The sequence below is a fragment of the Sinocyclocheilus grahami genome, unplaced genomic scaffold (genome assembly GCF_001515645.1).
Source record: "Sinocyclocheilus grahami isolate Dianchi unplaced genomic scaffold, SAMN03320097.WGS_v1.1 scaffold693.1, whole genome shotgun sequence".
Lineage (NCBI taxonomy): Eukaryota > Metazoa > Chordata > Actinopteri > Cypriniformes > Cyprinidae > Sinocyclocheilus > Sinocyclocheilus grahami.
Window position 1 is genome coordinate 39306 of NW_015505872.1, and position 14610 is coordinate 53915.

The window sequence follows — 14610 nt, forward strand, 5'->3', positions numbered from 1 at the left end:
AGACTATAATTAGTATTTTTTTTTTGTTGGGTAACCTTGATGAAAGCCTCTCCTATCTAATCAGTATGCAGCTCTAGAGTGTTCATTATAAAGTGGACCTGTCTTGCGTTGTTGACCGTTTCCTAGGTGCTTTGGATCTTCGCTGTAGACAGCATAACAAATGAATCAGAGAAAAAAAGAGAAAGAAATAAACTGAAAACATGGAAACAGTTCCAATATAGGAGACAAACTAACCTGGAGGCAAAAGAGTGACAACTGATCACTCCCTAACATAAGAGTAATTAGCTCAATTGAGGTTATAATAGTAGTAATATTAATACTTGTACCTAAAACTACTTATTTGCTAAAACAGTACCACTACTACTTGGACTGCAATTATGATTATATATATGATAAGATAACAGTACATAAAGGTCTCCCACTCAAACGGAATTAGTTAAAGAATCGGACCACCTTTAAAACGTTGTAAATTAAAAAACAAACAAATGTAAATAGTAGTGTAGACATGACATAGTGTGAACATGATGCCACCTAGTGGTCAAGTAGTCCTATGGTCAATAAATATATTTCTATGGGCTAACATCACCTCAAAATAATGTTGAAAAAGGCGAATATTTGCAATTTTAATGGTATAAGCCATTTCTACTCTGCAAAAATGTAAAATGTTTGACACATAAAATGTGCTTGATGTAGTATCTAAATTAAACAATTTTATTGTATTTACAGGTTACACCACTATTTTATCGAGTATTTTGAGGGATAGTATAATTTATAAATAGCAGTGTGTGTGTGTGTGTGTAAATATTGTGATGCTTTAAACTACTGTTTTTTGTCTCACTGAGAAAGAAGTATTTCAGCATGTGTTTTGTTGCATTCTCTCAATTTGCTTAGATGAATTAACCCACTATTGCTGTTCATACAAGCTTTAAACTGATCTAGCTGTGCATTGATGTGTTGTGATGATTTACAAAAAAGGGGGAGAAGGAAAAATAAGTCTTCAGTTTTGTGAAATATTTTAACTATATCCAACAGAGTTATTTGACTTAATAAATGCACGCAATGTCATCTGCTGTTCTTTTTTAAAATTATTAAAATTATTTTATTGAAAAAATTTAGTTTTTTAATAATTGTATTTATTTTTAATTATTATTATTTAACGATATATTGATGATATGTTTATGACATGCTGATTATTTACGTTGCTAAGAATTCAGACACATATATATTAGGAAAATCTAAAAATATACAAGTATAACACTTAATGTTTGGGAATTTTTTTTATTTTTTTATTTAGTGTTTCTGCTTTAGGCACATTATTTAATACATCAGCACATTACAAAATGTTCGACCAGCTTTTTCATAGAAACCAACAACAAAATGAGTAATAAAGGCCAAGAAAACTGCCAATGCCCAGCATTTAAATGCCCCAGCTTGATATTTACTTCTAAATATGACTGATTTATGGCAAAGGATATTCTAAAGTTGAAATAGATTTGTCACAAGAAAGAGCCTGCTCTTGATAAGCCTGTTAAGAGGAAACAGTGAGCAGCACAAATGTGTTCAAACATCCTTGTTTTAGTGCATAAAACAAAAACAAAAAAAGTATTTTTCACATAGCTATAAAATTAATAGATGTCTCATGTAAATATCTCTATTTATTTGTTTTGGATCCAGCATCCATTCCATTTCTTAAGTTTGCATATAGGTAAACACAAATGCAGGCCTCTAAAACATGTCAGTTAATGTAAAATGCATTTTGCACTTATAAGGGAGAATGAATGTCACTAAGATTTGGATTGTTACACATGCTGTATATGTGGTACAGTATGTGTTGTTGGTTATGTGGTCCTGTTGTTGCAGACACATGAGGTGGATTAAGGCTTGGCTGTTGTCTTGCCTGGTTCCCTCCAGCCACCAATAGCTTTCTCCAGGTAGAGGGCAGTGGCCAAAGAGAGACGGTCCTGTAATTTACCAGTCACAATCTGTACGCCCAGGGGCAAACCCTCCTCACTCAGCCCTAATGGACACTGGGTCACTGGCAAACCCAGGATATTAAAGATACCTGCAGAGAACAGAACCGCTTAGAGCCCAAACTCCCCAGGAACAACTACACTTACCAGTGTAACAGAAGTTGAAGGGTGTGAAAATTGGGTGGTGGTGTTTGGGAGAGATCTGGGGATGAGAAGGGTACAGCAGCACTCCATCTGTGCCCAGCAACTCCTCCAGCTCCTGCTGCAGACTCTCCTTCTGCTGTAAAACGAATGGAGATGGATGGGAACTCTGGAACAGCTCAACTAGTGCAAGACCTTAGAAAGAGAGACAGAAAGGAACATTATTATCACATGCATTCATCTTCAGATACATAACTGGCAAAAAAAAAAGTTGTTGCCAGAATTTTAGAAATGCTTATCACACTGGCAGCATTGATTTGCATCTCATGCCAATAAAGTGAATCAGATATGGATGGAAGGATGATTCAGTCAGTCACAGTTAAAAGGGCACAAGCTCATTTGCTCCGTCACACACCTATTGCTGCTATAGTATGAGAAGAAAACCCCAGAAGCCACTTGAACAGCTCCCAGACAGGCCAAATCTTCTTCCCGCCTTCACTCATTAGCTCTGCAAAGGTGGTGGGAGGCTGAGATGGGGAAAAAAAAATGACAAAACAATCTAATAAATATGTTGACAACTAGAACATTATTGATGTTATACAGTACCCTAACGTACAGTATGAAAATGATATGCTTACATTAGGAAAGTATGTATATTAAAGGGGTCATATGATGCAATTTCAAGTTTTCCTTTCTAATAACAGACAATATGCTATTAAACTAAGACATCTAAACGTATTTATAACTTATTCAATTTTAATATCAGAATGTTATCGAGAAGAAGAAAAAATGCATATATAAACAAAACATTTAGAAATCAATCTGCATATATGATGGACATCAGTTATGGTCATCTTCAGTATCTCCTTTAAAAGCATCTTGAGTAAAATAGCTCCATATTTAGCAAAACACATACAAAAGAACTGAACCAGAAGCGACAAGACCAGTTTTACAGAATACAGACGGTTGTTTCAATAACCCCATTATTTACCCAACAGCAAAACCATTAAACCCCATCCTTGACAGGATGGAAATAAAGAGCTAAAGTCAGTGAGAGATTGAAAGTTAGCTTATCGGTGTCAATCTCACATTCGTTTTGATGAACTCATTTGTCATCCTTTGAAACTGACTTCCATCTTTAAAAATTTTGGGGTTTACTATTTTATCCAGTATATCTGTATATTTATTATTCAATAGATTCATTGATGAGGATATGAAAATTATAATGGCAAAAAACACACCTTTCCATCCTTGCCAGGTGAGGCCATCATAGTTCCCCAGATCTGGAAGGAGTATTTGAGCTGAGGGATAAACAGCTCTTGGACCTTGACCCCAAGGTCTGCTTCTAAACGTCTGATCACCTAAAAAAAAAACAAGAGCCCATTATGAGAGGAAAATCATTTGAAGCCGATCCACACACACCCACTTACCATTTTCTGTGCCTGAAGCAGCTGTGCGTCAACTGGAGAGACCAAATGAGAGCCTCCATTGTGGGGAACAGAGAAGAACCTCAGCTTTTTCAAATCTACTTCAGCAGAGAGAGACAATCTACCAGAAGTGAAAGACAGACAGAAAGACAAGTGATGATTTAGGATGCATTTCTAACAGTGGTTGACCAAATTGAAAATAAATAAGTTGAAAGACTGAAATGAAAGCTACCCTATTCATATGTTTTATTTAATTAAATATTAAAAAATAATTTTATTAAGTAATTTTTTTTATGAAATTAATACGTTTTATTCAGTGAGAAGGATACATTATACATTCTAACTGCATTCTAATAGGTTTCATCATGCAGTGAAATCTTTCAGACTCTCAAGACATGTTTTTGTTTTTTTTGCAAAGTTAGTGAGTCAAAAATTTAAACTGGCACATTATTAAAACAACAACTACAATGATATCATAAGCGATAAATATCGCACACCTCTACTCTCAACAGCAATTCAATACTACAAGTGAATGCTCTCTCCCACCAGCTCAGGTCACTGAATGAGCGACACCTCACTGAAACCTCATTCTCCAAAATCTTCACCCTCTCTGTTCCTCTCTGGTGGAACGAGATGCAAACCTTCACCCAAACTGCTGAGACCATCACAACTTTTTTGTGAAGCAGCTGAAGACACACTTCTTCTGCAAGCATATAACCACTCCACATTCTTAACCAATGCCCTTACACACACACACACACTACACTGCATTTCTCCTCTTCTCTAGCTTGCTTCCTAATCTAGTTGTATAATAAACTTGGCATTGTGTATTATGGATACTGTTGGCTCTTTGACAACTTGCTGTGAGTGGTGTAAGTCCTCTTTTGTAAGTGGCTTTGGAAAAAAACGTCTGATAAATGCATAAATGTACCGTAGTTGTGAGAAAGTGTGAGAAATTTCACAATATTTTCTGTTTTACTGTATTTCAGTTAAATGCAGTTTAAATGAAATACAGTAAAATAGTGGTGGGCGTACGAGACTAATGACTAACTAAACACTTCTAACAGACCACAAACTTTTGAATGGTAGTGTAGATTGCATTTATGTTAAGCTCATATTTGCTTACAATGTTGTTGTGATGATCATATCTATCTAGTCATTTTGGAAATAGCGTTGTATATTACTTATTTGCATTAGGTCCTCCCATGATGCTTAGCATGGGAATCAGGTCTTCAGCATAGCGGCACATAGGTCCTGTACACAGAAATCCCATCTGCAGTCCAGAGGCGGGAGGATACTGACCATCATTGCTTACGATACCTGTATGTACAGAGAAAACATGTAGTTTAATCAAACTTAATCAACAATACTACAATATGTCAAGTATATATAGAAACCATGCCCTCCATCATGGTCACTATTATTATACTATTTACCAACACATGCACACAACTGCACCCATTCTTCTTACCTGTTGATGGCTTGTGTCCGAAGATGCCATTGAAAAAGCAGGGAATACGGATACTACCCCCAATATCCGATCCAACTCCAATCACAGAGGCACCAGCACCCAATATACTGCCTTCACCTCCTACAATTGAGATTATTAACTATAGTTAATTTTTATTAATGTTCCCCTGGAAGTCATCTTGGACTTATACTGGGAATAGTTTTCAGTTACAGATGCTGTTGTAAAAATACAGTGCACTATTCAGAGTCAGACATTTTTAATTTATTCTGTGAGCGAAAGTATGGCTGGTCATGTGATCTCAACATGGCAGCCCCCATGAGGCGACAAGCTTAAAGGTTTTAAAGCTGTTAAAGCATAAAGCTTTTATTAGGCTACTAATACAGGGTTTCTGCAGGTTTTATGAAGGTCAGTTTAAAACTTTTAAAGACCTTTAACAGACCAAGTACAGAAAATATAAGGACCAAACTGAAGGGATCACAATAAATCAATATGTTCTCTAATTGTAAATGTCCTGGGTGTAGATCTCTATTACTTTTCTATTCATTTTACAGAAAAAAAAGCTTGACTAGAATGAGTAAATAACTTTTACTGTACCTTTGGATCACACTGCAAAAAAGATGTTCTTCATCATTATTTGTGCCTTGTTTTCCAGTGCAAATGTCTAAAGATTCATAAATCAAGATACATTTACTTGAGAAGAAAAAAGACATAAGAAATCTTGTTTTCTTAGAAATTGCTCAAAATGAAGTGGGTTTATGATTTACACAAAAACAAATATCTGCCTCTGGGCTAAAAAAAAAAAAACTTAATTCAAGGGGAAATCACGTTTTCATACCTCATTAACAGATATGTTTGTTTTAGCAAAACAAAACTCAATTAACTCAATTTTGTTTAATTTTTCAGAAAACAAGACTTCAAATATTTTCATTTTACTTCTCAAGCAAACGTCTCGGGTTACACATGTAACCATGGTTCCCCAAGAGGGAACGAGACTCTGCGTCATCTAGCGGACACTTGGGGACTGCCGTCAGCAGGACCGGTGTCTGAAGCATGCGTGAAACAACTCCAATCCTATTGGCCCAAGTAGGCCATGACGTCACAGGCAGACGCCCGGAAGTATAAGAGGGCACCTGCAGAACACATTACCAACTGGCATCTCGTTCCCTCTCGGGGAACCATGGTTACATGTGTAACCCGAGACATTCCCCTTCTAGGGAACTCATGCTGCGTCCACTAGCGGACACTTGGGTAATGAAATGCCAACTATGCCGCTATGCATGCCTGTCAATCTGGTGAGAGAGCACCAAGGAAGTGACAGACATACACCAAACCTTTCCTCAGAAAGGGACCAAGCCACCGACGCCCCGGGCCACTCACATAGCTTGGCAGAAATGGGAAACCCAATTTCAGATGAAAGAGCATGGACATCCACACCAAGCTAAAAACACAGCTACCCTCAGTCAGCTATGTTATGTGAGCAACACCTTAGCCTGATAATTCAAGGACCACAGATAGAGGCTACCTACTTATGGCGCTTTTCCACTGCATGGTACGGCTCGGTACGGTTCACTTTTTGGGGGTTTTCCACTGGGTACAGTACTTGGTACTTTTTTAGTACCACCTCGGTTGGGGTTCCAAGTGGACCGTACCGTTACCAAAACGTGATGTGTAAACTCTGCTGATCACGGATTGGCCGGAGAGAATCGGCACTACCTGCGTCACTGAACTTGCGACACAAACACAAAAGAACCGCTAGATTTAAATCAGCACAGCCAGCGAAGGATCGAACACAACTGTTTTGAACGAGCGCACCTTTTTTTAACAACCAAGTTTTGTTGTCTGTTGCGGAAGAACAGACGTTCCTCTCGTTGATAGCAGAGGAGCGGATCCAGTGAGAGCTTGTTGGGGAGACGCGGAATGAAAATTTTTTTTTAGGAGTCGTGGTAGTAGAGGTGGCGCAACTATAATGACATGTGAATAATCCCGCCCACTCTAAAGTGGTACTGAACTGCAGTGGAAACGCAAACCGTGCCGAGCCGAACCGTGCAGTGCCGTACTGAGCCGTGCCGAGCCGAGTCGTACCACGCAGTGGAAAAGCGCCATTAGAAACCCTAGCGGGGGGGATAGCACAGTCTAGATATGGGCTCCAGGGGACCACTACTTAAAAACCCTAGTAAGGGTGTCACCGAGCTAGAAAACAGCTATCCTCTAAAGGTCCTAACTGAAGATTGCCAAGTCCACAGAGAGTGGGCTATCTACTTAAAACCCTAACAAGGGAGACAGCATAATCTAGGCAAGGAGCTCAAGGAGACCATTACTTAAGTACCCTAATAAGGGGAGTAGTGGCCGAGCTGGAACACAGCTATCCTCGAATAGCAGTTTCCTCAGGCACGGCTGAAGATTGCCCAGAGCACTAGGCATGGCAAGGACACTTTGGGGAACGAAAAACCCACTACGCCACGCCGTGGTGCATGCCTGTCCACCTGCAAGATCACCAAGGAGTAGGGGTGGGAATCACCAGAGGCCTCACGATACAATATTATCTCGATACTTGTGTCACGATATAATATTATTGTGGTTTTAAATATATTGCGATAGTCTGCGATATATTGTAATTTATTACCTTTTTCCAGCTTCAAATTATGTCCCCAAAGGAAAACTTTGGCAACATCTGCTTTAACTAAAAAGAAACATTTCTCAGTTTGTTTATCTCACTTCAATTTTATTGCTGCAGTGCAAAACGGGATTGGCAAGCAGACAAACTGACCAACACTTTCAGGAAAACCTGTCATAAATGTTGTAAATGTTTGTTGGCAAACTTAATTATTTGTATTACAGTCTAATCTAGTCCACCTTAATTAAATGTAAACAGGTATGCACTGCTGTGCTACTACAGGTATTTTGAACAACGCAACTTGAACTTGTACAAAAAAGTTGTGCAGACTCTTCAGCATTTGGAGGTTTTAAATATATTGCGATATTCTGCGATATATTGTAATTTATTACCTTTTTCCAGCTTCAAATTATGTCCCCAAAGGAAAACTTTGGCAACATCTGCTTTAACTAAAAAGAAACATTTCTCAGTTTGTTTATCTCACTTCAATTTTATTGCTGCAGTGCAAAACGGGATTGGCAAGCAGACAAACTGACCAACACTTTCAGGAAAACCTGTCATAAATGTTGTAAATGTTTGTTGGCAAACTTAATTATTTGTATTACAGTCTAATCTAGTCCACCTTAATTAAATGTAAACAGGTATGCACTGCTGTGCTACTACAGGTATTTTGAACAACGCAACTTGAACTTGTACAAAAAAGTTGTGCAGACTCTTCAGCATTTGGGGCATTTGAAAGTAAATTACTGTTAAATTTAAAATAAATAAAACATAGTCTTACACCCGTTTTAAACGTGAACAGATAACTTTCCGCGATGCCGCCATCTTTATTTTACTAACTTACTGCATGCAGAAGGTGACCCAGCTTACCTCACCAGAAAAAAACTAAACACCACCATCTAGTGGTCTGTAAAGAAATTGATTTTATTATTCTACCAAATAGTATAATAAAAGATTGATACTTGGCGTACGTGTATCGATACAGTATTGCCGCGGAAAATATCGCGATACTATGCTGTATCGATTTTTCCTCCCACCCCTAACAAGGAGTAGATGAACATGCACCAACTCTGCACCCCCAATAACACACTGGACATAAAATAACTTGGGGGGGATGGGGAAACCCAACCAATCTAATAAAAAGGAGGGACATCCCAGCCAGCCAAGCTGGAAACACAGCTGTGGGCCATCTACTTGAAACCTTAATACAGAGGAGACAGCCCAAAGCATGAGAAATAGGGAAACTGCCTGCTTTAAAAAATACCCTGAAATCGGGAGGCAGCGTAGCATAATAGAAAGGAACCTAAGGGGGACCGCCTACTTAAAAACCCTAGAAAAAGGGGAGGAAGCCCAGTCCTGCTGTCTGAAATATTAGGCAGGAAGCTAAAATAACTTGGGAAGAAGGGAGAACCCGTTCAAACTATACAAAATGGAGGGATATTCCATCTGGCCAAGCTGGAAACATAAATGTCCTCAAACAGCTATGTTTCTAAAAGCAACGAGCCATCTATTTGAAACCCTGATACAGGGGAGACAGCTCAAAGCACGGAAGGACTCAGCGCCTACTTGAGAGGGATTGTGCTTGAACCCAACCTAGTCATAGAAGCCAGGCTGGAACACAGCTGCCCTCAGACCGCTATATCCCAGAGCAAATAAAAGTTTGAGCTGGAGCACAGCTGTCCACAGACAGCTACACTCTGAGCAGGGGCTGTCCACTTAAAGCCCTGAGGTGGAGGAACAGTCTACGCAGCCCAAACTTAATATGCGGGATTCAGAGGGACCGCCAACTTAAAAATACCCTGAGACCTGGGGAGGCAGCCCACTCCTAAACCCATCTGGCTTAACACAGGAAGGGAAAAACCCTAACAAAGGGGATAAAGCCCATACTTAGCATACGGGATTCAGGGGGACCTGAATACCTGATACCCTGAAATCAGGGGAGGCTGCCCAACATTACTACCCAGGCTGAGAAAATGCTCTGGAGGGGGAGCGAGATATCATCTTTTGCGCTCGACTCCCAAAAGGGGGAGGAGCAGGAAAGTGCTGGCTCACTTGCCTTGTCTATGATCCTCAGATCATGATGGGCCAGACCCCTCAGAGGTAAAGAAACAGACCCCTCCTGAAGACAACAAAAGTTGGCGACGTGTTCTGCAGGCACCCTCTTATACTTCCAGGCGCCCGCCTGTGACGTCACGGGCTACGTGGGCCAGTAGGATTGGAGTGTTTTCACACGTGCTTCAGACACTGGTCCTGCAAATACATTGATTTAGGACTGTTTAAATATTTGTACTGAAAAACAAGACAAAAATACTGAGGTGGATATTATTTTTTTGCACTGCATGCAACCAATAATGCAATGACTTTTGCAATGAATATAAGACTTTCTTCTCTGATTTAAGACCTTTTCAAGGCATTCATTTGTGGAAGAGCAAAAACCCTGTAACATGCCTGGATTCTTTATCTTGTGTGAATGTGCCTCATTTTATACATATTTTTTTTCTTTTTAACTATTCATGTCTTTATGGCCAAAATGTATTTAATGATGCACATTTTCATTATTATTTTATGTGTATTTAAGTTTCTTTTTTATTTCTTTTAAGTTAAAATTACAGAGAGCACCTTTAACAAATGCAAAACAGTGTATGCACAACTCCTACAAGTTTTACAATGATGAAAGTGTCAGGATTTGTATATGTGTGTAAAAATGACCTGAGCTGCCGCCTGCAATTCTCTCAAAGTCATAGGGGTTGTTAGTGATGCCATAGAGGTGGTTGTGGGACTCTAGCCACATACAGAGCTCACTGCAGTTAGTTACGCCAAGTGGAATTGCTCCTGCCCTCTTCAACAGTGCAACAGATGGGGCATCTACTCCTGAAACCAGATCCCGTCTGGTCAACAGCCCTGTTGAGTTAGGCATGCCTGTTAAAGAGAAAACAAAGAGTGTCATCCTACAGACATTTATCATTTTTTAAAGAAAATTTTGCCAAAAATAACATACCTTGCAGGGCAAAGGCCTCTTTAACAGTGATGGGTACTCCAAGCAGAGGTAGCCTGTCCTCCAACACCTCCTCACCTCCTGTCTCCTCCTCTATTAGTTTGTCTATCTGTGCAGCTTCCTGAAGTGCTGCAGAAAACCTGAAGAAATGAGAATGTGTTTTCAGAATCTGAATGGAATATAGGTTGATTTTACCCTTGAACTCACTTACCTGTCTTTGACCATGGCATTGATAAGTGGGTTTACTTCCTGAATGCGGTCAATGTAGGCCTGGACCACTTCAACACTTGTTACCTAGAGACAAATTGTAAGGAAATCAATAACTGTTTAGGCTGCATAATGCAGTAAAACATAGTTGTGGGTACTTAACTGAGAGACAAACAGAAAGATGCAGATTGAAAACCTAGGTCAGGTCTACTGTGAATATGAATCTTAGAGCTAAATGCCTAGAAAATGTGCACACTGCACCATGTTAAATGTGTCTGTTCTCAAAATAAAATGGGGAGCAGATTTGCATGATTCTTCATTTAGAGACATTTTTGATTATTTTTAAACTTTAAATTCAAACTATGCTTCATCAAAGCTAAAAGAATTATCACATGCCCTGGAAAAAAAATTCTCATTATGCCTTTGATATTATGACGGTGTAGCTTTTTTTGTCACTTTTTGAAAAAAATATAAGTGAAATATAATACTTTTATTTAAAAAGTTACTACTATATAAAACTTCTATATAATATTAAATATATATTGCTATATATTTTATATCTTTTACACTACTATATATTATATATCTATCATTTAACACAAGGATTATTTGGTTTTTTTGTTGTTGATTTTGTTTTTTTTGTACAAGCAAATAAGGGAGTTGAAAATAAATAACCCATATAAAATCAGATTTTCAGACGAAATAACTGGTCTGGATGCTTGATACACATACTGTACCTACAGTAGCCTATAGGAGGCTTTAAGGAGGCCCTAAACAATATAGCTATTGATTTCACAACTACTGCTGACCTTTGAACAGCCTAGGAAACTCGTGAATTCCTCTAAACTAGTGAGCCAATGCAAATACGCGTCCCACTCTGATTACTTACATTAAAAAGAACTGTGATCAGAAGACAAAATATTGTGTTAATAAACTATGCTATAAAACTGAAACTGTGTTGAAACTACAACTCCCAGCATTCATTAAAATTCACATTGTCGTATCTCTTCCTCATAATGGGTGTGGAATAAGCTCTTTACCGTAGCGTTACTCAAAGAGTAACTAAAATGTCATTACGGTTATGCTGTTAATAATAATTATCAAGCCATAAAGCCTACGCAGTTTTTATTAACATCTTACTTCTTTCCGACGAATCTTTCGGGCAAGCTGCATCGCTGAGAGCAGCAGAAGTGGGTTAGTGATGGGTGGGAGTCGCGAAACTCCATGCCTCTGCTGGGGTGCAAATAACTTAAAAGCAGCGAATAGCATCCAAACCACAGCTCGAAGCAATCGGCCCAAGAACCGCTCGAACCGGGTCAAAGCCATCGTCAATGAGCAGCAATGACACCAGCACGTAGCTTGTAGTGATGTCCGGTTCGCGAACGAATCGTTCGATTTAACCGGTTCTTCTTAGTGAACTGGTTGAACCAGTTCACCAAATCAGACTGAATCATTTGAAACGGTTCGCGTCTCCAGTAAGCATTAATCCACAAATTACTTAAGTTATTCACTTTTTTAACATGGCTGACACTCCCTCTGAGTCGAAATAAACCAATATCCCGGAGTAATTTATTTACTCAAACAGTACACTGACTGAACTGCTGTGAAGAGAGAACTGAAGATGAACACGAGCAGAGCCCACTGCTGGAGCGGTTCTCGTTCTCGAGTCAAGAACCGGTTGCATCGGTTTTCGGATCACCAGTACACTGAACCGAGAACCGTTTCTTTCGGACACGTCCGATTTGAGAACCGATGAGCTGATGATACTGCGCATGCGCGATTCAGCGTGAAGCTACCGACCAGATTCCCTACTATGACTGACACAAATCCGTGTATCATTCGATCATTCGTTTTTTGATTTAATATTGAAAATAGAAAATGAGTTTATTTAACCCATCGCAATTTATTGGAACTGTGTGAACTAGAGTGACTACTCACCTTAATGTTGTTCTAAAGGTTTATTACTTAACACAATAATGTCCTGCTCGCGCTTGCCAATTTAATGGCAGAAAATGGTGACTATCTGTCGTAAAATAATCCTATGCATCTCGTGCAATATATTCCAAGCATTCTGAAGGTATACTGAGGGTTTGGTGAGAAACAAACCGAAATGGCAAGTTATTATATTTTATGAAAATCTTGCGTTGCAGTGCGAGTGCGCAGTAGCTCACGCTGCGCACAAGTGCATATCCTTTTGAGATATCAATTATAATAAATTTTAATAAAACACAAGACTACATTATAAATCAAAAAACGAATGATCGAATGATACACGGATTGACACAGCACGTCTGAACCGAACTGGTTCTTTTGGACAATTGATTCTGAGCTAATGTTATGAGTGCGGGTAAACCGAAGACTTGAAACGTAAGTTTACTTAATTACAAATAAACCGTAAAGGATTATACACAGTAAGTGGAGCATAGTTTCTGCGCTGATGAAGACTCATTTATTGACGTCATAACTGTAAAACGTCCTAGTTTGCAGATCACTGCCTGTATATGTGTTGATGCTTTAGATACAAAAATCCAAATTGTAAGAAACGTATCAGATTATAATGATGTTTTAATTGACTGATGTTATGATTACTGACTTTATATTTTAATGTGTTAAACCCGCGATAGACTTGACGCCATTACGTCATCGCCAATGACGTCATTACGTCGAGCGTAAAAGAACTGGTAAACCGGTTTTTTCAACCGGTTTATTGACTCGAACTGTCCGAAAGAACCGAACTTCCCATCACTAGTAGCTTGGTTTAACAGGAATGAGCTCTTTACTGCCCTCTGCAGAGCGGTGTTACTGAATCCCTGCAGTTTAATGTTACGCAGTCATACCTTATTCAGATTTTTGAACAAACTTCACTGAGTTTATATATATATATATATATATAAGGCCGTAACCATGTCTTGAACATTGGATTGGATTGATGTATATATATATATATATATGTATAATTCTATTTTGTATTTTATGAATATTATTAGATTTTTTTGTATATATTTTAAATACTAATTATACATTTCATAGGATTTTATGCATTTTTAGGGGAGACCGGGGATGGTTGTAACATTTTTGACATTTCTATCTGTATCTTGGAGTTATTTTAAGCCAGTGCATTCAAAATGTGATACAAACTAGTTACAAGTGTCTGCGATTACATGACACATCTGTTATATCTGCAGCACAAACAGAAAATTAATTGTTTAGTTTCAAACATGAGGAGTGAAATGTTACAATTCACCCCATAGTCCGGGTTAGTTGTAACATTCCCTGGGGTGAAATGTAACCTTGTGATATCTTTTCAACATAATTAGTGTGTGTGTGTGTGTGTGTGTGTGTATGCAAGCATTGTTTCTGTCAGTAATGGCAATTGGCCATAATAAAAGTGAAGTTGAACACTTGAACTTTTTTTGTGTTTGTGTGTGAGCATGATTACGGAAATCCTAAGAGGCCATACTGAGAGACATCACTCAGTTTGGCTTTCTCTTCCAAAACTTAGTCATACTGAAATTCAAAGAAAACATACTAATACAACTCAAATTTGCTTGGGGTAGGTTGCAAAATGTTTCATTGATGTTACAACTAACCTGGAGTCTTGTAGCCATGAACTATAGCTCACCTTATAGCTAACAACCAAAACACTAGCCATAAAACAACCAAAAACAAAAAAACCTTTTCTGTACAGGAAAAAACATTTTTTTTTAAATTGTAAAACTTTTTTTTTTCATTCAGGGCTGATATGCAGTTTTATTTCCATCTGTGAGTTACAGTTGTGTCAAAAT

General features: G+C 38.5%; 1 protein-coding gene across 1 annotated transcript; it reads right to left on the bottom strand.

Moving 5' to 3' along the window:
* Positions 1-1269: 1269 nt before the first annotated feature.
* faah2a (fatty acid amide hydrolase 2a) lies at positions 1270-13627 on the bottom strand. The gene is made up of 12 exons (XM_016243528.1): positions 13582-13627; positions 11966-12187; positions 10830-10912; positions 10622-10758; positions 10333-10542; positions 5010-5129; positions 4723-4858; positions 3542-3659; positions 3353-3472; positions 2527-2638; positions 2118-2306; positions 1270-2062 (listed from the first exon to the last, which is right to left on the bottom strand). Exons 2-12 carry the CDS (start codon positions 12149-12151, stop codon positions 1875-1877), a joined length of 1599 nt encoding a protein of 532 aa, XP_016099014.1. The 5' UTR covers positions 12152-12187; positions 13582-13627; the 3' UTR covers positions 1270-1874.
* Between the last annotated feature and the right edge of the window lie 983 nt (positions 13628-14610).